This window comes from Gambusia affinis, linkage group LG02 (genome assembly GCF_019740435.1).
Source record: "Gambusia affinis linkage group LG02, SWU_Gaff_1.0, whole genome shotgun sequence".
Taxonomy (NCBI): domain Eukaryota; kingdom Metazoa; phylum Chordata; class Actinopteri; order Cyprinodontiformes; family Poeciliidae; genus Gambusia; species Gambusia affinis.
Window position 1 is genome coordinate 16,642,054 of NC_057869.1, and position 25,953 is coordinate 16,668,006.

Sequence of the window (25,953 nt, forward strand, 5' to 3'; positions counted from 1 at the left end):
ATAAACAACAACAAAAACGCACACACTTGTAGGCATCCACCTACGTCATCTTGTCCGCATACATCACGCACGGCTGTCTGGATGGAATGTGACGCCAAAGCTCCTCCAGTGAAGTCTCGCGGAGTAAAAACACCGGCCATTTTTCTCCATTTATAGCAGGACACTTTGTGCTTGAGTAATGTAACCGAGAGTGTTGCGATCACTTTAATAAGCCTACAACTTTTGGCCAAGTTTTATTTTGGTGTATAAGCATTCAAACTTACTGCAAACCGAACACAAACCATGTTTGTGTTTTTCGCCGCAAAGTTTTTTCGATGACATCCCCGTCCGGATAGATGATTGTCTAAACTGTCGTACAAATGGAAATGGTGCCTAGCGAGGAGAACCAGTTCGTACCCAAAGAGGTGAGGGTTACTACAGCACTCTGACTTGCTCGTGGAGTCAGCCTCTGGGCCAAATTTGTTACTTTTGCAGATCATGGTCAGGAATAATGTGGCAACTTTGACACCACTTTAAGAGTTTGTGATATTGGGGTGTCGGGTTGTGGCTAACTCTCAGCTAACAGTTAGCTTGACATGACTTGAACGGCCTATATCATGACACTGCTAGCTGCTGCTAACAGCGGCTAATCTCGCTTCAGCTGAAACCGATTGAATTCGAAAACGTTTGCAAAACTGATATTTTGTTATGTACCTTGAATGTTTTTGATTTATATATGTCAGGGACGTTTAACCGTATTAAATGCTGTAGCTGACATTACGCTATCGGCTCAGACGGAGTTTCAAATTTGTCAACATTAGTCAGCTAACTTGCATAACATTAGCAGGTGGCTAAAGTCGTTAGCTTTTATATGTTACTTATTGGAGCAACCGTAATTTCTGTTTTTAATAAAAAAAATGCTAGTCAAAATCACTTGAAAGTGGCACTTGAACAAATGCCGTCAAACAAGCTCTTGTGCTCTTTTATTTACGCCGTCACTTTCATTTAATCTCAGTTGACATATTTTGTATTCAGTAGAAGTTTTCTTATTCAGACTTTAAACTTTAATGTTTAAGAAATGTAATTCAGAATCCTACACAAGGTATTTTTTTAAAAAATGGAGGTGAATATATCACCGTTTTGATATATTGGAATGAGAGTACTAAAAAAAAAGAAGTGCGTTTTCGTTTTTGATATTCTCAATTAACTCAGTATGGCGTTCCGGAAAATGTGTTGTTTGCCTTGGTAGCTAGCAATCGGGGTGTCTGCACAGCCTTGGAAAAACTTGTAGGTTTTAGTCTTCAAAATGTTTTCAATACCCCTTCTGCTAGGTTTTAAATTACATTGAAGTACGGCATAAATTCATATATTTATTGCCTCTTCCAGTAACTTCGTATCCAGCACATTCAACCTGCCCTGCAAACCTGTCAACTACTTTTTTTAGTATCTTAAGTTATTTTTAAGTTGTTTAAGTTATTATGTGACTAAAAATGGTTTTAGTTACAGTAGTAGATTCATGTAAGTTCTTTTTTAAAAATATAAATCTTGTAGTTTGTAGATTTAAATAATACATTTGAATTAAAAATTATAAAGAAAGGACCATGAATTCCATATCTGCTATATCTGAATAGAGATTATATCTGTTGTTTATAGAGTGTAAACAAATACTAAAAGACCCATGAAGGGTGGAAAATTCTGATCCAGTGTTTAAAAAAAGTCTAGATTATCCTATTTTGTTGAGTTATATAACATTTTATAGCATTCACTTCATAAATCTTTGGACTATTTCATGCAAATATAGCATAATTGTAATTTTATATTAAGACAATGTGTTGGCTCCATCCTGGTAAATCCATGTGTAAAAAGGATGTTTCATTAATAAATCTTGTAGTTGTTTACCTAAAATATCCCAATGGACGTCTTGGTTTTAAAAAATGATTAGTTCATTGAATGATGGTAATTTATGGACTTCGTCACTGAACCAAAGTCTGACCTATACCTGCAGATATATAGCTCAGATATATATAGTAGATATAGATATATAGTTGGGTTGAGCTATATATAGCTCAACCCAACTTCTGTCAAATAGCCTCCTATTAGTTTTCTTAAGTCTATGATGCAGTCGAGCCCAACTGTTTTGTAATGGTTGAGGCTCACTTCCTTTTTCCTATAGAAAAACAATGAGTTTCACTTTTTTCTAACACTTATGTGGCTTACAGTTCTCATTAGCTGGATTTATTTATTTTTCTTAAAGTCATTGTTCAGAACTGTCCTTTTTGTATCTCTGTTATAGACGGCATGATTCTTACCTCAGAATTGGTAGTTTTAGCAAATTTAAGCAAAGTTCTGTTCAAATGTAAATAAGTAATGTTCATGCTTCTCAATTAACATTCATTTTACATAAAGAAGTGTCTTAGACATGGTGGTTTAATGAATGAGTGGCTACTCATACTATAAGAGCTAAGAGCCAAATAACAGCTTAAACATAATATTCACTGCAGTAAGTATTTGAAAAAAGAAAAACAATTAGTTGGTTATTAGTAAGAGACTCTTTAACACAATTGAAAGAACATATTACTTAATTATAAATTTGTCATTATTTAATGACACTGTTGTTCTAAAGCTCATGATATTTGCTATGTTAGTCCTGTGGATTTTTGCAGTGTTTTTAACATCACAATATGGATTCATTGATGAAGGTATAGCTGTGAATAAATACAGCCCGTTTTTTTTTTTCTGGCTGCGGTTTCATGTCTGCACCTTGTGATTATATCCATGGTAAAAATAACTTTTAATCTGATAATACACCCGCGTGTTGTCAGAAGCAGCTCCTCTATAGGACCGGCCAAACACATTTTCCCCAGATCATAAACTCCACAAAGAGGGGATAGAAAACTTGGAGTGATTTGAGAACATACCCGTAATTATAACCCTTTCATAAGTCGAGCACTTTATTTATTTGTAAATGTAAGCCTATAAATTTGCAACCTCTAGCCTCAGTTTGTTTTGAGGCTAATCAGGAAGGTGCATTTCCATCTTGTGTGTCTTATTGTAAATGTATTCATTTGCTTTTAATCTCAACTGTGTCCACATGTCATTAGGGCTTGTTTTGGAGTTGCAGACAGAGTGTTATTGATGAAATAAAGAGGATTTCGCAGGTCTGTGATGCAGCATGGTGTCGAATGCATGCAGCAGTGCATTAAGTATGTCAAATTTAAACAATAATTCAAACGAAGGAAATAATCGGTTTTAGTCAGTACTAATTCATCTATTATTAGAAAGAAATTAACAAGGAAGCGAAAGATTTGGAATTGAAACACACTTACAGGTAGGTCACCCCTGCAGTTTATTGTTGTTAAGTATTTGTACTGTTAGTGGTGTTAGGATTCACAAATGTTAATATATATCCTGCTGGAAACTTAGAAACAATTTTTTCAGGATCAGGTTAGTAAGCTTGTCAGAATAAGCAGTAAATCAATTATTTGCATGATAAATTAAAATGAGCTTGATAATTGGATGCTAGCTCATCGTTTGCATTTCACGTGTCATATTTGCCGTTTTGCAAATATATGCTTTTCAATTATAATATAATTGGAAAGCTGGCATTTTGGAAAATGCTGCAAACATTTTACACCCAGTATAAAGTAGTTTGTTTGCACTTTTTTGTATAAACAAAAAAGTCCTACCTGACATTTTGCCTTTTTTCCCTGTCTAAGCTGAATGAATGATATATTTTGAAACACAATTTTGGTTGCATAATACATACTAATTATTGTTGTATCAGTTGTTTTGTTATTTTGTTTTAGACATTTTTTTTTTACCTTAAGATTTTGTATTAATATTCTACCATTATTTTTATTATATTTTTTGAAAATGGTCTCAAAATGACAATATTATCATTTATCGCAATAAGTTATGACAACATTTATTGTGACAGGCCGACGGGTTAAAGATTTGACTTCAATTTATGTTCTGTTTGGAAATTCTGTGGTCATTCATCCCTTTAGTTTAAATAAAAAGGTAAATATTCGATGAGTGGTCTATTGCCCATAAAGGAAAATTAAAGTCTTGCCAATTCTTTGCATGCTGGCTGAGAGGTTTTGTCTCTGTCTTTAGACATTAAATCTCCTGAGCTTGCCACGACAAAATCTTAAAACAACGCAAGACGTTTTGTCAGCAGTATGACTGGTTTCCTCTTGAAACACCTGTTCCACTTGAAAAACAAATTACAGTGTGTGTTTTACAGCAGAATCAAGCATGAGTCAGCGGTTGTGTTGAAGTATCGCTTGTCGCGCTGGAATGTTTCATAACATTTTGGATGCAGTTTTGATGAATTAATTTGTTCTACACATTGCCAGAAGTGCTATAGGACGTACAAAAACTACAGTTCCGTTTGATTTTCAGATACATAATGCAGCTGAGGAGCCCAGAGTGCTGTGCATAATTCAGGACACGACCAGCGCGAAGACGGTCAACGAGAGGCTGACCTTCAACCTGCCCGCTTCCACCACTCTCTCCAAACTTTACGAGGACGTTGCCCATAAAGCCGGATATGTGAATGGCTCTTTTGACCTCACCTGGGGGAATACTCAGAACATGGTGAGACGCATCAGATGCTTTTCATAGTACTGGTGTGTGACTGTATGATACATAAATGTGGGGGTGGAGTTTCAACCAAACTTTTTTTTTTTTTTGCTAAACTGGTGCTAGTGCTTTCTGAGTATCAGTTCTTTGCATTTCCACCACCAAAGCATCAGATCTTGCACGTGAATAACTTTTCTCAATGCAAGTGCAAACGCTTAGGGAGGCTAAGGGAAAGAACAGCTTTCATCAGGAATTCACAGAGCCCATAATAATAAGTCATCTTTAGCTGGGGAAAAGCTGATCTGTTGATAAGACCCATAATAAATCTTAATCATTACAATGTGCAGCTGTTTTTCCAACTTGCCTCTTAAACCTGCCTGTTGTTGATCTTTTAATATTGCCGTGCAGCATCAGTAGAACCTCCTCTAAACACAATGTTTATTTTGCTGTTGGTATGGGCGAGCTGGTCAAGATTGTGAAGAATTTAGGAACAATCCACACCATGTTAATAATTTAAGGTGGTGACATCATGGAAAACTGATTCTACTCACCCACAGCAGAATGGCATCACACGTAGCAGCTCCACCCCTCACCCTTCCTTTACATAAGAGCTCCACATCTGTATTAAAGCAGATCATGAAACTCCTGGAAAATTTTAGAATTTAATATAAAAATTACCCTACTTTGTTATGCACATAAATACAGACCACAACATCAGTCACTGGAAAATTGCATACGTTTTAAAAATGTTTATTTTCATAATTCCCTTTAATTGTATTAACTTTATTTGTAAGCCTTCTTCAATAAAGGTAGTGCTTAAATGTTTGTATGTAACAGGATTTTATTGCAGCTTCCTGCCTGAGGTTTTTAGCACAATGAGCCACATTTGCATCACACACACCATCAACTTACTTTGAAAAAGTTTTGCAAAACATTTTTGAGTTATTTATTCTAAAACAAATTAGGAATTTCAGCAAATAAAGCATGGTTTCTTTTTGCCTTATTCACCTGATTGTATAATAACCGGGGTCATTCATGGTTTACTTTTAACCTTAGCAGATTTGAGTTTTAGTATTATTAAAGTGTTTTGGTCTGAATAATAGAGACTCTCCCCTGTTTGTGCCTCCTGATATTTAATACTTTACTCATGACACATAATCTGGACCATCTGGACAGTGGCACTAAATTATAACCTCATCAAAACAGCTCATGGATGTTTTCATTTTCTTTTGTGCCATTTAAGTTACAACATTTAGTTTGCCTTTGTGCTGCTCTCTGCTCCAAAGATTCATCTTTTAAAATGTCCCAAGCAAGCAAGCAGTGGAAAGGCTTATTTAAGGACTTAAACTACAAAACAAAACATAGTCAAGATCCTGCATCGTTGAAGAGTTTATTCAGTTGTTTTCTGGACATTATATTACCTTTTTCTTAAATGAGCCCAAGCTAATCCTGTTGCTGACCCAGGCCAAAGCCCAAGCACTGTGCCTGTTGTTATCTCACTGAGTAGGTCAGTGGATTAAGCCACTGTCTCTGCTGCTGCGCTTGCTTGCTCATCCTCAGCTCGTCTTCTCAAAGGCTGCTTGTTCGTGCTCCTCACATGTTGGCTCCAAACTGCTTCCTTTGCGCCCATCAAGACAGGAAGTTTGTAGAAAATGAGTTTATAGGAAGTCTGACCATTGTGAGTGTTCTATTTATTAAGCTTGTAAGAGACTTTTTAGTGTTTGATTATTAACTTGGGTTTTTGTTTCACTTCCTTCCCTCAAGGCACCGCTGGAGCATAACAGTGAGATGTCCCTCTCTGATTCTAGCTTTGAGCCTGACGGTAAGAAGAATTTTCTCCAGCTTACAGATAAAGATGGAGAGCAACCACAGATTGCCTCGGTAAGCTGTTAAAATAAAACATATTTGTAGTATTATGTCTTTTTAATGTGATTTATTTATTTAAATTCTAAAGACTATGAACTTGTTTCCCAGTTCAAGTTTTATTTTGTAAATTTCCATGGTATTTGTGCTATTAGGATGAGTCAGGAACAGCAGATAGCAGTGGGCTGGATGACAGTTCCCAGGAGCGGTTTATCGGCCCCCTGCAAAGAGACGGCAGCGCGGGCGGCAGCGGTGACTACAGTCCATCGTACTCCTACTCTTCCATCCTCAGCAAATCTGAGACAGGTAAGTGTTGGCAGCTGGCAAATGTCTGCCTCTGTCGCCTTTTTAAAACCAAAATGTTTTGTCCGTGACTTGTCGCACGTATCGTCTTTTATCTCTCTGTCCACCCTCAGGTTATGTTGGTTTGGTTAACCAAGCAATGACCTGCTATTTGAACAGTCTCCTCCAAACACTGTTTATGACTCCTGAGTTCAGAAATGCTCTCTACAAGTAAGGGACTATGGTTTGATCTGTTTTTATGAAGCTAGCGAGACATAAAGCTTAAAACCTTTCACATCTGTTCAACTTTAGTTGGGAGTTTGAGGAGTCTGAGGAGGATCCCATCACCAGTATCCCCTACCAGCTGCAAAGGCTCTTTGTTCTGCTGCAAACCAGTAAGAAACGGGCGATTGAGACGACTGATGTAACCCGGAGCTTCGGGTGGGATAGCAGTGAGGGTGAGTTTTTGTGCTCCCGTGTGACTAATCACATGTGTTGGTTTGCAAGTGAAAGAACATGTGCTTCTCGCTCTGCAGGCTTAAATATCCTTTTTTATGGATTTGTTTTTCAGCCTGGCAGCAGCATGACGTCCAGGAACTGTGCAGGGTCATGTTCGATGCCCTGGAGCAGAAGTGGAAGCAGACAGAACAGGTAGGAGAGTGTTTACTAAGTTGTTGTTAACAGAACATGAAGCCAACAGCTCCAGACCTTAGATTCAAAGTAAACTATGGAAAAATCGCAACCAGCAAATAATCCCTGGGTTTGGGCTTTTATTTATTGTCTGGACATACTGAGTATTCCACCAGAACATAGACTGATGTGGGAATAAACAGGCGTGCCATGAAGTTACTCTTTCATAACAAAAAAACGAGAATAGATGGATTATAAATTCACAATGTCATTCTACATAGATATTTTATGTTTTACAGCCATGTTTGTTTCTTGATGTTGTTAGGAAAAAATGGTGTAGTACCTCTTTACAGCTAATTTATGATTACATCATCAGATAATCTTGTTGGGAATCAAGACACCACAATTACACAATGTTAACCCAAAAACTAAAAATAAAAAAATGTAACATCATAAAAATGCAAATTATTAATCTTACTGCTTACATTTGATCAAATAAGAATGATTAGATTTAATTGTTGTTTCCAACATTCGTTTTGGTTTTAATTCTAGGACTAAAACATAATGATTAAAAATTAGAAACCAGGAGAATTTAGAAATACATTTGATGAGCTTATGTGTCTCTTTGCTCTTTATAAATAACACTAGCACAACAAGCTGATATTAGCTCATCAGTTAGTTGGGCTATCTGCTCAAGTAGCCAACCTGCATCTGGCTGCAGACTTGTTGCCCTTAATAAAAGACATAAATGGGGATTACTTAGTTTTCTACACAATGACTGGTTCTGTTTTTGTGCAACTGGGAGTATTTCCCAACAGCTGAGTTTGCGTTGCATCATCCCATGCAACGCAAACTGTTGTATGGAGGAACTGCTGGTCAGCTGTCTGAAAGAGGGCTTCAACATTTCTTCCCTCACTCATGAGAGAGAAAGAAATTCAGGTGTTTCAAAATATTTCCAGTTGCAAAAAGTTGTGATGTGGAAACTTTACTCTCGGTTGGGTAACGCTCTTTTAAACCTGTAATTGGTGAGCTGCAATCGCCGCATCTGTTCAGCAGCTTACTGCACACCGAGTATCTGAGCAGATAGAATAAATAAATAATTGTTCGATATGAACTTGTTATACTTTTGTTACTGTATAAATTGGGAAACAGAAAAAGACTTTAAAAACCATTACTACATTTATTTATTTATTAGGTATTGTCTTATTTAGTTTATCAAAATCAAAGTAGCAAATAAGTGTCTTAAATAATAGCTCCAACTGTAATATTTAGTTTATGATACTTCAGCAGCAGCAGGAGTAACTATTAGTTTTCTGTTTTTAAACTGAAAGCAGTTGGATAATATGCATTTTTTTGTATGACATTTGTTAAACATTTGTGTAAATTCCAAGACTTCATGAAACGTTTTTACTAAAGGTTATCATACTGTGAGAATGTCACACTGGCTCAAGTTTGGTCCGTGTACAAACCAAATGAGTTTGAGTTAATTTGGTCAATGCATTCTTCAAATCCATCATGCTTCCTCTTCACACATCAGTGTTGCCCTTTCCTTTGCTCGAGAATGTAGCCCGGAGATGAAGATCGTTAGCGAGAAATAATGCCTCTGCATATCCTCAGGCTGATCTGATCAACCAGCTGTACCAGGGAAAGCTGAAGGATTATGTGCGTTGTTTAGAGTGTGGATATGAGAGCTGGAGGATCGACACTTACCTGGACATCCCTCTTGTGATCAGACCCTTTGGAGCCAGTCAGGCCTACGGAAGTGTGGTGGGTTTTTCTTGTCAATACTCCAGATACTTCTGCTACTTAAAGCTCATTTTGATACAAGTCGTAGCTTTTTCATTTTTAAACTTTAATCTTAATTTAGTCAATGTAATTCTTATGTTGTTGCAGGAAGAAGCTTTGCAGGCATTCATCCAGCCAGAAACCTTGGACGGCCCCAACCAGTACTTCTGTGAGCGCTGCAAAAAGAAATGTGACGCCAGAAAGGTGAGCAAAGTGAAAACGTGAAGCGGCGATGGGAAGGAATACAGTGTGCTGCAGCTGAATTCATCCGATGCTATTTTTTTTTTTTGGGCCCAGGGTCTGAGGTTTCTCCACTTCCCCTACCTGCTGACGCTGCAGCTGAAAAGATTTGATTTTGATTACACCACTATGCATCGCATCAAGCTTAACGACCGCATGACTTTCCCCGAGGAGCTCGACATGAGCCCGTTCATCGATGTGGAAGATGAGGTGAGAGCAGCCGTCACTCTCTACGATTCAGATTAGATTAATGGCCCCTCAGCAATCGTGAACATTGTGGTGATGAACCAAAATGTGATTACTTCCTTGATGCATGTGATGAGGAACATGATGTAACAGTAATTTGAAGATGTTTTGTGCATCTCTTGGTATGACCCAATTTTTCTACTTTTATTTTTCATGAAATAGATTATCTCCAATGCGAGTCACACTGAAAAACAATAAATGTCTATATCGCATGTGGCAGGAGGAAATTAGAAAAGAATCCTGTTATTTTAATGTCTTGGTTAGTTTATTTCTTACAACCGTCTCCAGAAGCAAAAAACTAAACCAGCAGATTATCCAGAACTGGTTGGACAGATTATGCTTTCCCTTTGTGAGAGTGCTACTGGTGTTAGCCTATAGAAACTCTGGAGTCTAAATTGGACCTTCTGAGGCCAGATTTACAGAGGTTTTTTGTTATTATTGTTCTATAAAGTAGTTTCTGTATGGCATCAGCTGGTTAATGGTGATGTGGTAAAACATTTGGAGCTATTGGAGGTGGAAACCCGAGACAAGTGCAGTTTGTCAGGATGCACAGCTCTGTTTATAACTTGCAGCTCTTCCAGCTTCGCCATGTTCTTTCTGGACCTTGGCTGGTAGAGCTGATTGTGACCACATGAGAGCGATTGGGATTTATATCCTGTCATAGACGTCTATTGAATCATGCCACAATGATTTGTGCGTGCCAACCTTTGGACCGTGGCTAGCACACTGCTTTGATGTTTCCTTTTAAGCTTTGAGCTCTTTTTCCAGTGCTGCTGTCTTATCTAGCTAAACACACTGCTGCGTGCTTTTGGTATTGTCTCTCTAAGCCAGAACATCAGCACATAAATACTGGTGAAAATAAACCTCTCACCTTTTTTTTTTTCTTTTTTTTTTTGTTAAACCTCCGTTATTCTTTTGAATTGGTCTGTTTTTAGAAGTCGCCTCAGACAGAGAGCTGCACTGATAGCGGAGCAGAGAATGAAGGCAGTTGCCACAGTGACCAAATGAGCAATGATTTTTCCACTGATGACTGTGTGGATGAGGGCATCTGCTTGGACAGCACCAGTAGCACAGAAAGGGCATTGAAGCCAAAGGTAACTATCTCTCTTGTCTTTCAATAGGTATCTTCTTCTTTAACTACTTTGGTTTGGAGGTCTCTCGAAGGGATTGTAGCCAAAGTCATTATTTAGTATTTCAATATAAAATGATTAATTTAAAGAAAAGTATTGCCATGTGGAATCTTACATCCTTATGTCTACTTTAGTAGCTGTTTAACGTGCATTATTCCATAGTAAAGTTGTCTGTTTTAATCTACAAACTAAAAGTGTTACTTCTATCAAGATATATTGAGGTTTTAGAAAGAGGTAAACATCTTTGGTCATTACATTCCTAAAATTTAAAGAATTTTTAAGAAGATGCCAGAAAAGAGACGTTTTGAAGGCTATGGGAATATTACTGTTTGAAATATAGAGCAGCGTTCCCCTCCCCTACTTATTGCCGCGTTCTCCTGTTTGAAGGATACAAAAAATAATTTGACTGTTAGAAAATGTTTCTCATCACAAAAAAATGTGGGCAGTCATTGTGGGAAACCGGGTGGCATTCATCACTTTAAATTAGGTAATGTAACCTAAAGGTGGTGAGCTTCAAAGTGACCAAACATTTAAAATACCAAAACAATTAGATAATTTTATATGTACATTTTTTACATGAGGTTATTATAGCTTGAGAATCTCATTTTGACCCACAATGTACTACAAACAAAAACTTAGCCACAGAAGTTAAACTTGTTTTGGTTTTTTTCAGGCTTTTCACACAATATAGTGAAAATGCAAGAAATTTGCACATCCAAAGGGATTAAGATGACATTTCTCTACATGGGGTTTCATGTTTGAGCTTCCAGAGTAAAATATTATAAATGATTGAGATATGCTGATTTATGAGACATTAGTTCTCTGAAAAACACAAAAGAGCCCATAGATTTCAGAGTTTGATGAAGGGTTTTATGTCACATACAAGTTAAAAAAATGAACAAATCAGGAAATGGAGCTTTAGACTTTTTTTTTTTTTTTTACTTTGAGTCTTTTCATTGCCAGAAAGCGTGTTGAGAGCATCAGTATTTTGTTGACTTTTGCTTTTATGTCATCTTCAGTCTGTACCTGCTGTCCCAGTGTATTAATGATTTAAACATTTGACCTGCTGTCATCCAGCAGCCCTGTTTCATGAGAGTAACGCTACTACAATAGTAACAGGGAACTTTACAAATGAATTGTTGCTTTTATTAGTATATTTCTCTGTTCTGTCCCAGAGCTTGCTGACCTTTGAGTTGTTCTCCGTCATGGTCCATTCGGGCAGCGCTGCGGGCGGACACTACTACGCCTACATCAAGTCCTTCAGTGATGGCCAGTGGTACAGTTTCAATGATCAGCACGTTAGCAAGGTCAGACACATCATCTAGGTGCCTGTAACAGAATAATGTATTACTGACTTATCAGACCTCTGCTCTTTCTTGAGAAAAATTGACTATTGTTTCATATTTCTGATTATTTTTTAGTTGAATTAAATTCAAAAAGTACTTTATTGATCCCATAGGAAAATGAAATATTTAAAAATTTATTAAATAATAATATATAAACATTTTTTTTTACATTTTCGTATGGTGTTTTTCAATAGATCACCCAGGACGATATCAGGAAGACATATGGGGGGTCCTCAGGGAGCAGAGGCTATTATTCCAGTGCCTTTGCAAGGTCAGTTATCCAGTGTCTACACACCACACCACATATTTTAGAAGACTTATACTTTAGCTTTGATAAAAAATTAACATGAGTAATATATCTATTTCCAGGTTTTCGTTTTCTGAGTTCAGTATAATGACGGCTCTTTCTCCCCTCTCTCCCTCAACAGTTCCACAAATGCTTACATGCTGATTTATAGATTGAAAGATCCCTCAAGGAATTCAAGTAAGACAAAAACACAACCAGCTTGAGAAAATCTCAGCAAAATTTTGACCTGTCGCATATTTTGGTCAGGATTTACACATTTTTACACCAGATTAATTCAATCATAGCATAATTTATCTTGTTGATCTTTTGAGTTTCAAGAGGTTGAGATGTGACATTGTCGTGAACCGTGGCACCAATGGCCTGTAGTTAATCAGACCTACTGCCTCGATCAGTAGCATTCAGTGCAAACGGTCAGTTGGATTGTAGTTTGGATAATTTGGTGTTTATCTTGTTTCTCAAGCTTGGAGCATTTGTTCAGTTTGAGGGACACATGGTTTTATCTGCCAAAGGAGCCCGTTGTGTTCACAACATGCAGTTTCTTAGAGGGAATTTATTAGTCAGCAGCAATAATTAAATGGTTTCTGTGTCATTGTAGGGTCATCCTTGGCGTTTGTTTTTTTGCCCATTTTGTCTATGTGGATCATCACAAACTAAGATCATTTAGGAAGATTTGTGAAGATATTATAGTGTTTCTTCGTTTTCTATTCTCAACACAAAAATAAGAAGATGATTCTCTTGCTGTTTGGAACAACTTCCAGCTTTTGCCATTCAAACCTATTGGTGATCTGGACAATGATTGCTGGTATCTGGCTCTTTGGCTGTCAGTATTCATAATGTTATGGTCTGTTGTTTTTATAGACCTATGGAAGCTTTTCTGAATTTCTTTGATATTTCCCAGAAAAAGGTTACTTTAATTGTATAACCTGAACAGTACGGGGGAGGTTTCTTCCAGGAAGAGTTTCGCTTTCACTCAGTCTAAACTAAGCCTCAAGCTCATTTACTTGAGTTTAAAATGCTGTAACTTTAAAGAAATGGGCTATTTTATTATATGACATGTGATAAAAATTTTTATGTTGACATTTCCTCTGCCCTCATTCTTTACGATTGACATTTTATCCTGAGTTTGTACGTTGGCAGTAGGTTTAATGTGTAGTATTATGTTTGTCTGCAGGGTTTTTAGCTGTGGAAGACTTCCCAGAGCACATAAAGAGTTTGGTTCAGAAGGAGAAGGAATCCGAAGAGCAAGAGAAGCGCCAGAGAGAAATCGAACGAAACACTTGCAAGGTATTTTTGTGTTTCAGATAAGCACGTTAGTCTTCTAAGGATCAATTGTAGTAACACATCATTAGCCGCAAAAAAGTTGACAATCGTTTCTTATCCTGATTTTCAGATCAAACTCTTCTGTGTGCATCCTGTCAAAATGATGATGGAGAGCAAGTTGGAGGTTCATAAAGATAAAACTCTCAGAGAAGCAACAGAAATGGCCTACAAGGTGGGTTGAGTTGTTGCTCTAATACATTTGACCATCTTTTGGATGTAATAGTTATAGGCAACCACTTATTTTCAATATGAACGTAATAAATCCTTATAAATGCACGTTTTGTGTTTAAAGATGTGTCTATCTGGATGGTTGATTGCTGCTTGGTTGTTTATGGTGTGGTAGATTGACTTTTGGGAGATACTTTTTTTTTCTTTTCTTCAAACTACTGCTTTTCATTTGGAACTTTTGTCTGTCTTAACCTGTGACATGTTCATTTCAAACTGGAAATAAATGAAATAGACAAACAGGACTTTGAAGATGATCACTAAATAGACTTTCTAATAGTTTTTTTATTTTTCTGTGCTTCTTCAGTTGATGGATCTGGACGGAGTTGTGCCTCTGGACTGCTGTCGCTTGGTAAAGTATGACGAGTTCCATGAGTATCTGGAGCGGTCGTACGAAGGCGAGGAAGATACCCCCATGGGGCTCCTGCTTGGAGGTGTCAAGTCCTCGTACATGTTCGATTTGCTCCTTGAGACTCGCCGGCCTGATCAGGTCTTCCAGCCGTATAAACCTGGAGGTTAGCCAACTGCTGGCGTTTAAATGTTTGGAAGTTAAAGGATGGTTAAAGGCTCAGTCTTTTTACTTGAATTTTCTGTTCTTTTTACTTATTTGCCTACAGAGGTGATGGTGAAGGTCCATGTTGTTGATCTGAAGACTGAGACCATCGCCCTTCCAATCAGCGTGCGAGCGTACCTGAACCAGTCTATCACTGAATTCAAGCAGCTTATAGCTCAGGTTTCTTCATCTTTTCCATTTTTTTTTTTATTATTTAGTTTTAATCTTGTGTACATGTGCATCTCAATTAATTATACAGCCATTTAAAATTTGGTTGTTTTCAACATTTCAGTTGAAAAAGGGAAATGCATAAATATTCATCACACATCAAATTAAGTAGTTTCTGTACATTTTGACGAATATGACTTGCAGCTAAAGAGAACTCAAAAATGATAAAAATAGCACCAGATCAATGGGAAAAAAAAAATCCAGATTTTTAAGATATCGGTGTCAACCAACTAGAAAGTAATCCCATGATCTATGAGTTTTACTTTTCCATTGACTGAAAGAAATTGTTGCTAACTTAATTATTGAGATCCAACACTGTATTAAGTGAGCATTGCCCAGGAGACCATGGGATGAGATGGGAATACCTTGTGTGTTTGTGTGCGTGTGTTTTGTTAGGCTACAGGTCTGTCTGCAGAAACGATGCGTGTGGTCTTGGAGCGGTGCTATAACGACCTCAGACTGCTCTACGTCCCAAACAAGACGCTAAAAGCCGAGGGTTTCTTCAGGAGTAACAAGGTCTTCTTTTCTCCTTTAATGTCTGCGTTGTAAATGTTTGAAACTCGGAACATTTAGTCCAATTCTCTTTCATCAGGTTTTTGTGGAGAGCTCGGAGTTGACTGATCACCAGCTTCCTTTTACCGACTCGCTCTTGTGGAAACTGTTGGATCGCCACGGGAACACGATCCGCCTGTTTGTCTTGCTGCCTGAGCAATCTCCTGGCACCCTGGCCAGCAGAACTCTTTGTCAAAAAGCAGGAGAAGACTCTGACGGTCCCTTCGAAGGGTCGAAGGGCAACAGGAAATCTGTGGAAGCGATACTGGAGGAGAGCACAGAGAAGTTAAAGAACCTGTCTCTGCAGCAGCAGCAGGGCTCCAGCGCCGGCGACAGCCAGAAAAGTTCCGACACCAGCGACTTTGAACACATCGAGTCGCCGACGCAAGAGGCGGACTCGAACTCTTCGCTGTGCGTGGCGGCAGACAGCAGGGAGCTGGAGAACCGGATATCCGGCTCCTCCGACACGGAGAACCAGTTTGTTTGCGAGGAGCGTTCAGACTCTGAGGTGAACAATGACCGTAGCACAAGCTCAGTGGACAGCGACATCCTGAGCTCCAGTCACAGCAGCGACACGCTGTGCAACGCGGACAGCGGCCCCATCCAGCTGGCCAACGGCCTGGATTCACACAGTATCACCAGCAGCCGGCGCTCCAAAGCCCACGAGGGCAAAAAGGAGACCTGGGACACTGCGGAGGAAGATTCTGGGACCGACAGCGAGTATGACGACAACGGGAAGAGAAAGGCAGAAGCTCAGTACCTGTACTTCAGAGCAGAGCCTTACTCTCAGGATGACGCTTCTTGGGAGACACACAAATGTAACGGCTTTTACCCTTTATTTTTTTTAACTCTACTTGCATTTTAATCAAATTAAAATTGACTTTAGAGGAGCGTACTCTTACTAAGGCTCGGCAATGGGGTTTACAAATATATATTTTTTCTTTTGTTAATACCATATCTGATTTATAATTTTAATTTCTCTTTTATTTTTTGTCTAAAAAGAAATTACAAATGCCAAAAATATTTTCAGAAAGAAACTTTTCTTTCAATTATCACTTCTGAGAGTTATACGGCTGATTATTTGGGCCAATTTTTAATTTTGAGAATACAGCCATAATGTTTAGTAGACTACAAATGCAATTTTAATAGAAAAATGTCTTAAGATTTGTTTTAATGAGAAAGCAGCTTTAATAGATATCAAGTTGTGGCGTGACCAGCTCAGTTTGGGTGGTTCTTTCTTCTAGACACTGTCCTTATTTGTAAAACCGATACCAAACTATTAACTACACAAGATTCTCAACATTCCTCATTAAAATTTTTCGTTTTCGTGTTGAAATGATCCTAAAATTTTTATTGTAATTCTCCTAATACAGTAATTGTATTCAGGATTAAAACATGCTGACGTTACTTCTTATTGTGATCTAAAAATAGATCTTAACTTGTCCAAAAATTAAATCTTCAAAAACCCCAAATTTGATGAATTGCTCAAATTGATTTATCGCCCAGCACTAACTTTTACTGATTTTTTTTTTGTTTGTTTGTTTGTAATCTTCAAATTAACAATGGAAGAGATTATTTTTAGTCTGAAATGCTGTCCCATGTTTCCTCTCAGGTTTAGTGGTTCACGTGGACAAGAGAATAACTTTGGCAGCGTTCAAGCAGAACCTGGAGCCCTACGTCGGAGTCCCGTCGTCCCAGTTCAAGGTGTTTCGAGTTTACGCCAACAACCAGGAGTTTGAGAGCGTACGGCTCAACGAAACGCTCTCATCGTTCTCCGACGACAACAAGGTCAGGACAAGCCGCCAAGGGGGGGTTTCTGACTGAGGGAGAAGTTTGCGTGAAAAAAGGCCGCTTAAGTTCTGACTGAAGTTTCTCTTTGAATGCTCAGATAACCATTCGACTGGGAAGAGCATTAAAAAAGGGTGAATACAGAGTCAAAGTGTTTCAGCTCCTCGTGAATGAACCAGAGGTAAGATCTGATTAAATGTCATTGTGATCGGATAGCACAGCTCCTCATGTGGTTTAACAGCTTCATCAGCATTTCCTCACTTCCTTTTCACATATTCGTTAAGCTAAGCCTTTAAGGTTGTGAGCCTCCATTTTAATTGCTGTCCTTATGCGACAACAGAGTGGTGTCAGTTCACTTTGTCTTTCATTCAAGTGCTCAATAATATTTATTTTTTTTCTGCAGCCTTGTAAGTTTTTAGTGGACACGGTGTTTGCTAAGGGCATGACTGTAAGACAGTCCAAAGAGGAGCTGCTTCCTCAGTTGAAAGAGCAGTGCAAGCTCGACCTCAGCATCGACAGGTAAGATCAGTCAGCGATGAGTTTGGCATATGCAACCGTTTTTCTTAAGAAAAAGATCGTTTGTACGAGACGGTTCATAAACCTGTCTGTGTTTGGTAGGGTTCGTCTCAGGAAAAAGACGTGGAAGAATCCAGGAACGGTGTTTTTGGATTACCACGTTTACGAGGAAGACATCAGCATTTCCTCAAACTGGGAGGTTTTCCTGGAAGTCTTGGATGGTAAAAAAAAAAAAATAAAATAAAAAATTAGAAATGCTCGGCAGATTTTATAAAACAAGTTGAAACGCATTTTAGAACTTGTGTTAAAACAAAGGCAATCACTGTGTTTTATGAGATCTTGGTGACTTGATCACTGTAGTCTTAATGTAAAATAAGAAACGAAAAGATATTAAACTAACCACGGCCTCATAAATCCTCCAACAGACTGGTGTTTACCACTTTATGTAATAAAAATGTAAAATTTGTTTAGAAATAAATACCTAGTCAGCTTTCGTTTGACGTGGGCCAGCATTAGTCTGTTGATATGACTGTGACATTTTCTTTTATTGAAAGATGTCACAGTATTGTAAAAATGAAAGTGTATATGATTTTAATTTGAACAATTTTTGTATCTACTGCTCCTATCATGCTCCACTGATTGATTGCAGGAATGCTGTTCATACCATTTACTTGTTGTGATTTCAACTTGTAATACTAAGCAAAAATATCCGTTAAAATCTGGCAGTTGCTCAATAGAAATGCTGCTCAAAGCTTTCCAGCTGCAGTTTTAAAATCGCCTCACTTTAACAGGAGTAATATGTGGTCCTCCTGTTGTTTCCATGCCAAGGTTTCAACTTTAAATTTTTACTACCAATGTGTCTCTTTTGTCAATATTGTGAAGCATCGACGTTTTAAAACCGCAGTATAACTTGACTCCGATAGCCAGCCCACGGCTGGTACAGAGTTATGCACGTTTGAGTCGTCGTTTGCTCATCCTCAGATTCAGAGAAGATGAAGTCCATGTCGCAGCTGGCCATTTTGACCCGGAAGTGGAACCCAGCTACTATGAAGCTGGGACCTTTCCAGGAAGCCATTCTGGAGAGCAGCAGTGTGGAAGAACTAAAGGAAAAGGTATTTCTGTCGCCTGGTTACATTTAGCTTTTACAGTTTGTGCAAAAGACTCGACCATCCCAGCTATGACCTAAAGGCTTTCAATCATTTACCGTGTTTCCTTTTGTCTTGTACAAGATTACAGATGTCAGTTTCTAACAATAATCTTGTGCTGCTAAGGCAATTGATTGAAAAAGAAAAATCAAAATCTTCGTTGTACATAATTTTTTTTGTGAAGTTGTCGCCATCTGCTGGCTGACGGTTGTATCCTCATCCTCACTTTTATGTTATAATTTTTGTACGTTCATATAATGGCTTTTATTTTTAAATTTTTTAAGTGAATCGAGTTAAAAATGCTCGATTCTTCCTGCTGAATTGCTTTCTGCCAATTGTATTGACTGGTCCAGTTTTGTCTTAATTGATGGCATCGTGAACGTGTTCTTCTTCTTCACTTTTGCAGCTCAGTGAAATGAGTGATATTCCCCTGGAGAACTTGGAATTTGCAAAGGTCTGAGCATTTCGATATTTCAGACCTTGTTTCTTCATGTGATTTTTTTTTTTTATGTTATTTTATTATATTCATGAGCTGCGTGTCTCTGCTGTGCAGGGCAGGGGAACGTTTCCATGTGATATATCCGTGTTGGAAATCCATCAGGATTTGGACTGGAACCCAAAAGTTTCGACTCTGAATGTGTGGCCCCTGTACATCTGTGACGATGGAGCCGTGGTCTTCTACAGGTACGTTGGCAGTAACATGGAAATATGTTTGCACAATCTATGATGTTTACTGATTTATACCTTTTAATCGAATTGCTATCAAAAAAAAAAGGCAGTGAACAGTTAACCACAAACTACAAATGTTTGAGAGTGTTTTATAAATAAATGAATAAGACGCTAAAGAGATGCTTTTTAACTCAAAATTGAAAGTTTATCACTGGTTAAGCGTAAACTCTTAAAAACTGTAAAAGGTTGACATGCAAAATGAGATATTTGGATCTCAAAATGAGATTGTTTTTCAGGTTAATACATTGAATCAGAGGAAACATTTTAGTCTTTTGTTTGTCTAATTATAGAATGTCTTGTAGTAAGTATAATGAAAAGATTGATACTCTGATAGATGTTCCGATGTATTGAGCAGTAGCGTTCTGCCACCTGTAAAGTGATTTGGGTTGCTAGGATACTTGCTTGAAGACTCGAACTAAATGTGATTATTTATTGTTTCAAAAACGTATTTGCAAAATGAAGATTATGGACTTAAAATCCTGTGTGCCGCCTCTTGTCGGTGCAGGGACAACAGAGACGAACCTCTGGAGCTGTCGGAGGACGAGCGCAACGAGCTGATGAAGAAGGAAAGCAGCCGCCTGCTGAAGACGGGACACCGCGTCAGCTACTCGCCACGCAAAGAGAAGGCCCTCAAGATCTACCTGGACGGCGGCCCCGTGAGGGACCCGGGGCAGGACTGAGCCACGCACAAACCACTCTGGGCCGTTTAGATCGCCTGGCTGCTGCGGGGAAACCAGAAAGGTTGTCCAACATCTGGACTTTGACACAGCAGTGACTTGAAATGAAGCAGCATTGTGAGGAGGAGCGTTTTCTCGCAGCCTGTGCTCCGAGCCCCACTGCTGTCCAGAACCCTTGTTGTGTACTATAGTGTAATGTACTGTAAAGTCTAAAGGGAAGTTCAGAAGCTAATTTTTGAGAGAAGAATCGAGCACTGTATTGACAAATCACATGAAATGGATGTGGAGAGGCTAGGGCGGTGAAACCAGCTGGGAAGGCATCCATCCTGTGTCTTTATGAGTCTTCTGAAATCAAACTCTGTCTTTCTGTGTTCATCTCTCTGTTCTGGACAATGTTGATTCTTGCTCATATGCGTCTCGTAATGTTCTCATACCGTTTGACCACTGCTCATCCTCAGTTACTCACAGTCTTCTGACTGCTTTCAACAACCAACGCCGCCGAGACCTCCTGACCTTCCCGCCTCCTCCACATCTCCTCTGGTGGAAGAAAATGACCTTGTTTTCTCTGTAACTTTGAAGACAAAAAAATAATTCATTCACAGAATTTGATGAGTCTAGAAGCAAAACGTTGTGCTCCTGTAACACCCTCATTATGTGTTGTTATGGGCTGCTTTGCGTCGAACGCAGCATTTTCACTTCATGTAGTGATTTCATAGGATGTTGGTCCTTTCTGTCATAAAATACAATGAAGCAAAACCAAGTAGTTTTTGTTAAGAATTTTCTTCTGTTGTTGTAAGTTATTAATTTGCGTCAGACCTAATCGCTGCCGTTGGGTCTTTAGCAAGTCTCACATCTGCTGTCTGTTCATTTATATTTGGAGAGAATCTATTTGTTGATGTTTTTGTTGTCTTTTTGTTTTGTTTTGTTTTTGCACTTTGTGAGCTGGACGTCCACAGTATGGATCATCCTGACGTGAGTGGGGTTGGTTGTCCTGTCTGGTGGGGGGTCTCTCTGGGTTTGAGGTTCGGTGGGGGTTTTTTTTGGCGCTTCTACTGGCTGCTGCTGCTGCTGCTTGATAGACTTGACACCAGAGGGCGCACACAGCCTACTGGACTCCTCCTCTTCCCTGGGTTAAGGCTCTGTGAACTTAAACTCAGCATTCAGCAGCCCTGGTTTCCTGAGGTTGTCACCAGCGCTTCACTGTAGAAACGCCAATATTGGAGGATTTTTCCTTTTTTCTTTGTTGTTTATTTCTTTGGAATTTGAGATCATGTGTGAAAATAGTTAAAGATGATTTTAGAAATAAATTAAAAATGCTTTTTTTGATTAAAAAAAAAAGACTTTCTGACGGTGATCATCAAAATAGCTTGCTCACAAAATGGACTTTGGTTTTATTTATATATTTTTTTAATTCTACATCCAGAGCAACATGTTTGATTAAGAGAAGAGCAAAAGTCTAATTGGATCAGAAACTGCTGCATTCACAAACATACTGATACTGATAACGGTGCTTTAAAGTGAATACGAGATTATTTTTTTTATTTCAAAGCAATGATGCATGAACCCCATAAGGAAGCAGAGTCATAATGTCGCCCAGTTGACCTGTGGGAGAAAATAAACGAATTGCTTTTAAATGCCTGACTTTAGATGTGATGGACCAGGAATTAGAAAAGAAGCTTTATTAAAAACTAAGACTTGATATGGTCAAACATGAAAGCAATTACGTTTCTTGGAGAAACGTGCGCCGATGTATCTGGATACCTGATTGGTTAAGATGTCCACTGCATTGCCTGGCGGGAGTCAAAAAAATTTAAGTGTGGCATTGGCGTATAAAACTAGCAAGACTGTCTTTTAGTACAATTAAACTCAGAATTATTCATGTTCTTTTCGTTCAACAAATTTATGAAAATAAATAAGAGCATCTCCTGAAATATATTCAAGCAGTTCAAAAGGCGTACCAGTTTTTTTTAATATAAAAAAAAGTTAACTTTTTATCTATTTAGGAATTATCTATACCAATTTTTCCAGCATTCAGCAATGCCTGAAAAATATTTGATGTTCATCAAGCTGTTCCTATAATTCTTGCAAAAAATGAACAAAAATTCTACGATTAATAAAAAGAGCCAAATAAGACGAACACCTTCCAATAAAAAAATGTAGTATATGTAATGTACTGGGGCCACTTAGCTAAGGAGTGAGGGAAACAACACAACCTCACTGTATCATAATTACAGAGAAATAACTGTAATCCCAGCAGTGACCAAATGTTGAACCCTGACAGAAATTACATGGATAGTTTAAGCAACATTCAGTATAAAACCTTTATGTCATTTAATACTCTAAGAAACAAAAACATAAAATCAATCAGTGATTGAAACTCTATTAGCGTCCATTATATTAGCTTTGTAACTTTACAACTTTGGATTAAGCCATTGTCAAAAAGACAGTGGGAAAAAGTTTCATGCTGCTAGAGAGAGTATAAATTCAGTCAACTTATGTCTAGAGAATGTAGTCAATTTCTGAGTACAGAGAGTCTGTCAAGTCCTCTTCACTTGAGTCCTCTGCTTTCAGGCACATGGATCCACGCCTGTCAAACAGTAAGAAAGGAGCAACTCAGAACAAATACCAGTGTGATACCATCACGGTCACAAACTGTGAGGAAAAAAAACGTGCTGCACTCACCCGAGGTGCTGGCACTGAAGCTCTCCTGCACATGGACAGTGTTTCCTGGGTTTGTTGTCCTGCATGTCCCAGGACAGCAGCTCCATCAGGTTGTTGGAGACATCAAAACAGCGTTCGCGTTCAATCGGCTTGACCAAACAAACAGGGAATAGCAGGGCTGCCAAACAGGAAGTGTTTTTTTTTCCTTCACTGAGATTATATACAGTAACTGATTTGTGCATGGTGTGCTGTGTTGTACCTTTATGAATTGCACAGCAGAGATCTGGCTGACAGTCATTCTGGACTTGACAAGTGCTGCCAGCTTCTCCTTTGGTAGCATTTTTGCTGCACTGACCCCACACGCACATCTGGTCGCCGCAGCACTCGTCATCTTTAGTACAAGACTGAGAGAGAACATTTGCTTTTCTTCTTGAGATTTTTGACACACATTTTAAAGATTAAATAATAAATAATGAACTCTGCTGTCCTAAAAAGTCACAGAAAAAGAGACAAGGATTTGTGCATAAGGTTTACCAGAGCCGAACCTCACAGCAGCATTATTTTCAATGACTCTCGAACCGTGACGACTGCTGACTTTGTTTAATTAATAATGAATGAAATCTGCAGTACAGTTTGAAAGTGAAGGGTGCTGAAGGGAGTTTTTCGTCCCATATAGAACAGGCTCATCAATATTCTGGTTATAGCTCCACGGAGCGCCACACTGCAGCAATCCAAACAGGACACAGATCATGTCCCCAGTGTGCTTATTCTCCTTTCACACGGCACCTGTGGTTGGCCGACTGCCAGCCTATTTTCTTCCCATTGCCTTTTATTCTGCTACACCTAAAATGACGAGACCAGATCTCCAAGTCAGGACCAAAATGCTCAGACAAAAAGTAATTGAAACATTTCTTCCAAGCAGATAAAAGTGATGAGCTCTTGTTCAACCTTGACTCAGCCTGCCCTTTCATGTGAAGCTAACAAGACAGATTGCTCACAAACGACACACTCCAGTTACACTTGTGGACTTAGCTGCATTGCAGTGTGTGAGAAACTCCCAGCGTCCTGATGAAAACGATAACCCCACTGAGTTAGAATTACATTATTACTAAATATTTCCAGTCTTAATATGACAAGGGCAAGATGAAGGATGATGGCAGAAAACTTTCCTGTGTAAAATAAAATTTTATAGAAGTCGGAGCAAAAATAAAGGCGACATTCTACCACTTACCACATCAGTGTCTTTACATGGCTTACACTTGGAGGCAGAGAGGCAATACTTTCCTTTTCCACAGTCGTCGTTAGTCATACATCCCTGCAGAAAGAAATGAAGAGATTAATGTTTGACCTTTTGCAGCTCCAAAATATTTGTCATTGTATTCAAGAGGCTGAAGATTTGAGATGTTGAGCTGCAAACAGTAATCTAGCACTGATTACATTTTCCAAATTACGACTGAGCAAAAAAAAAAAATATATATATATATATATCCTTGCAAGCATGTCAACACCTCATGAGATATCTCAGCCAAGTTTGAACATAAAATCTGAATATTAAATTAAAGTGACTTGTTTGATTCTGCTGAGAATTTGATTAAAGTAATTCAGAATCACAAGAGTTGTTAAAAACATTCAGCTCACATTAGGGGGTTTTCTCGCTCACTATATGAAACAGTTCACGTTTTAATACAGTGGACTAACATCCTTGTATGGCTCAAAAAAAAAGAAAAAAAAAAAGAATGCAACATTTATACTGCTGGGAAATCCAATAACAGTTCTTGAATCTGAGAAGGAATGAGAAAAGGCTCACATGATCGATACTGTTATCCAGGTCACTGACTGGGAAAGCTGTGGCAGTAATGTTGTTTGTCCCCTGGGCAAAGTTGACAAGTTTTATTTAGAAGGTAAACAGTGTCTGAGTTTTGTTTACCGTTTCGAAGCTGATTTACCTGTTCTGCTGAGTGCACAGATTCCTCATTAATCACCTTATCAGTCTCATTGGGACGACTCTGAGGAAGGTCACTGTGATGAGGGCTGACACTGCTGTTTGTCTAGATGGAGAAAGATACAGAAGGTCTTTTAAAAAAAAAATGTTACAACAATTTCACAAGCGATAGATGACTCAAGATTTTTTTTTTTTATTCTTATATTTTCATTTCCAGTTGGTTTAACCTTTTTACCAGCTAGCACACTTAGAGCAGCACAAAAATAAGGCCCCGTCATGCAGACAGTAAGATGCTGACTGAGAGATGCAGCCAGCTGCCTACCTGGGGAAACGCATCCTCAGGCTTTTGCAGCCGATCCTCCTGGGGTTGCTGCACAAATATGCGGTCCAGCTCCGACGGTCCCTCCACGATGTGATTGATTCCTGACTCTACGATCTCAGGCAGGATGCCATTGCAGACTGCTGGCAGCACCAAAAGAGTAAGGATGAATCGCATCATGCTGCTTCTGGTCCTCCTGCTGCTGCTGCTGCTGCTGCTGCACACCGACGAAAAAGAGGAGGAGGAAGAGGAGGGTGTGGCTGCTGCTCCAAGACACAAACAGCCTCGTCACAGCTGTTTTCCGTCGTAGCAGACAAATCACATCCCAAGTAAAAATCCGTTATTATTATTACAGAAGAGTTTGTGTTTTGAAGTAGCTCATTAAAGCCCGGATCTCACCAATACCCACCCAGTAGCCTACACTGCAGTGAACAGTAAAACACTTGCGTAACACTAGTTTAGTTAAAAATTCAATAAATAAATAAATCAACGAACAGCAATAGAGACAACCGAACATAATCCGAGGAGTACCGAAGATTGATGACGCAATGAGAGGAAAGCTGTTCTTGCAAAGCAGTTTGCAACACTTTATGCTTTTGCAAAAATGAGTATGACATTTTTAGGCAGCCTCTCTTTGTCTTTCTGATTAGTGTTTTTTTTTAATTAATTAATTTATTTTTTTTTAGAAATGTAGTCTATTAATCTAGTTCTGCACCAGCCTTGGCTAATATACTAATGTTATTATTTTTAAGGCCAAAGAAATCATAGACCATAATAGCAGATCTCAAACTCATTCAAACTTAATAATTAAATATTTATTTATTTAAAAATAAAATAACTTTTTCTTGTTTCCGTATTACCATAGGGATCTCCTGCTTCTAGAAACAGGGGGCAAAAAAACCAAAC

General features: G+C 38.5%; 2 protein-coding genes across 3 annotated transcripts; one reads left to right on the plus strand and one right to left on the minus strand.

The window, feature by feature from the left end:
- Window positions 1–85: 85 nt before the first annotated feature.
- usp47 (ubiquitin specific peptidase 47) lies at window positions 86–20,885 on the plus strand. 2 transcript variants are annotated; one of them, XM_044099616.1, is made up of 28 exons: window positions 87–404; window positions 4,384–4,578; window positions 6,328–6,444; window positions 6,582–6,732; window positions 6,843–6,939; window positions 7,021–7,166; window positions 7,280–7,359; window positions 8,956–9,105; window positions 9,232–9,327; window positions 9,421–9,573; window positions 10,545–10,703; window positions 11,915–12,046; window positions 12,280–12,356; window positions 12,514–12,569; window positions 13,564–13,676; window positions 13,783–13,884; window positions 14,245–14,452; window positions 14,555–14,670; window positions 15,115–15,234; window positions 15,311–16,088; window positions 16,883–17,058; window positions 17,159–17,239; window positions 17,462–17,577; window positions 17,677–17,795; window positions 18,556–18,686; window positions 19,126–19,173; window positions 19,273–19,403; window positions 19,954–20,885. In XM_044099616.1, exons 1-28 carry the CDS (start codon window positions 360–362, stop codon window positions 20,126–20,128), a joined length of 4,068 nt encoding a protein of 1,355 aa, XP_043955551.1. In that variant the 5' UTR covers window positions 87–359; the 3' UTR covers window positions 20,129–20,885. The 2 variants fall into 2 exon arrangements, with proteins under 2 accessions (XP_043955559.1, XP_043955551.1); XM_044099624.1 differs by lacking the exon at window positions 10,545–10,703 and having other exon boundaries at window positions 86–404.
- A 517-nt stretch (window positions 20,886–21,402) lies between these two features.
- On the minus strand, window positions 21,403–25,440 carry dkk3a (dickkopf WNT signaling pathway inhibitor 3a). The gene is made up of 7 exons (XM_044099638.1): window positions 25,051–25,440; window positions 24,733–24,834; window positions 24,594–24,656; window positions 24,018–24,101; window positions 23,046–23,190; window positions 22,808–22,964; window positions 21,403–22,712 (listed from the first exon to the last, which is right to left on the minus strand). Exons 1-7 carry the CDS (start codon window positions 25,225–25,227, stop codon window positions 22,625–22,627), a joined length of 816 nt encoding a protein of 271 aa, XP_043955573.1. The 5' UTR covers window positions 25,228–25,440; the 3' UTR covers window positions 21,403–22,624.
- Between the last annotated feature and the right edge of the window lie 513 nt (window positions 25,441–25,953).

What these genes read in the sequence shown, in the direction of transcription:
- dkk3a (XM_044099638.1), bottom strand. Translation starts at nt 25,227, where the DNA reads ATGATGCGATTCATCCTTACTCTTTTGGTGCTGCCAGCAGTCTGCAAT. An exon ending in CTGTGCACTCAGCAGAACAG is followed by an intron (nt 24,657 to 24,732) that starts GTAAATCAGCTT and finishes AACTTTGCCCAG; the next exon opens with GGGACAAACAACATTACTGC. An exon ending in CATGTAAAGACACTGATGTG is followed by an intron (nt 23,191 to 24,017) that starts GTAAGTGGTAGA and finishes GTTCTCTCTCAG; the next exon opens with TCTTGTACTAAAGATGACGA.
- usp47 (XM_044099616.1), top strand. Translation starts at nt 360, where the DNA reads ATGGAAATGGTGCCTAGCGAGGAGAACCAGTTCGTACCCAAAGAG. An exon ending in CCTCAGCAAATCTGAGACAG is followed by an intron (nt 6,733 to 6,842) that starts GTAAGTGTTGGC and finishes GTCCACCCTCAG; the next exon opens with GTTATGTTGGTTTGGTTAAC. An exon ending in AGAACTTGGAATTTGCAAAG is followed by an intron (nt 19,174 to 19,272) that starts GTCTGAGCATTT and finishes TCTGCTGTGCAG; the next exon opens with GGCAGGGGAACGTTTCCATG.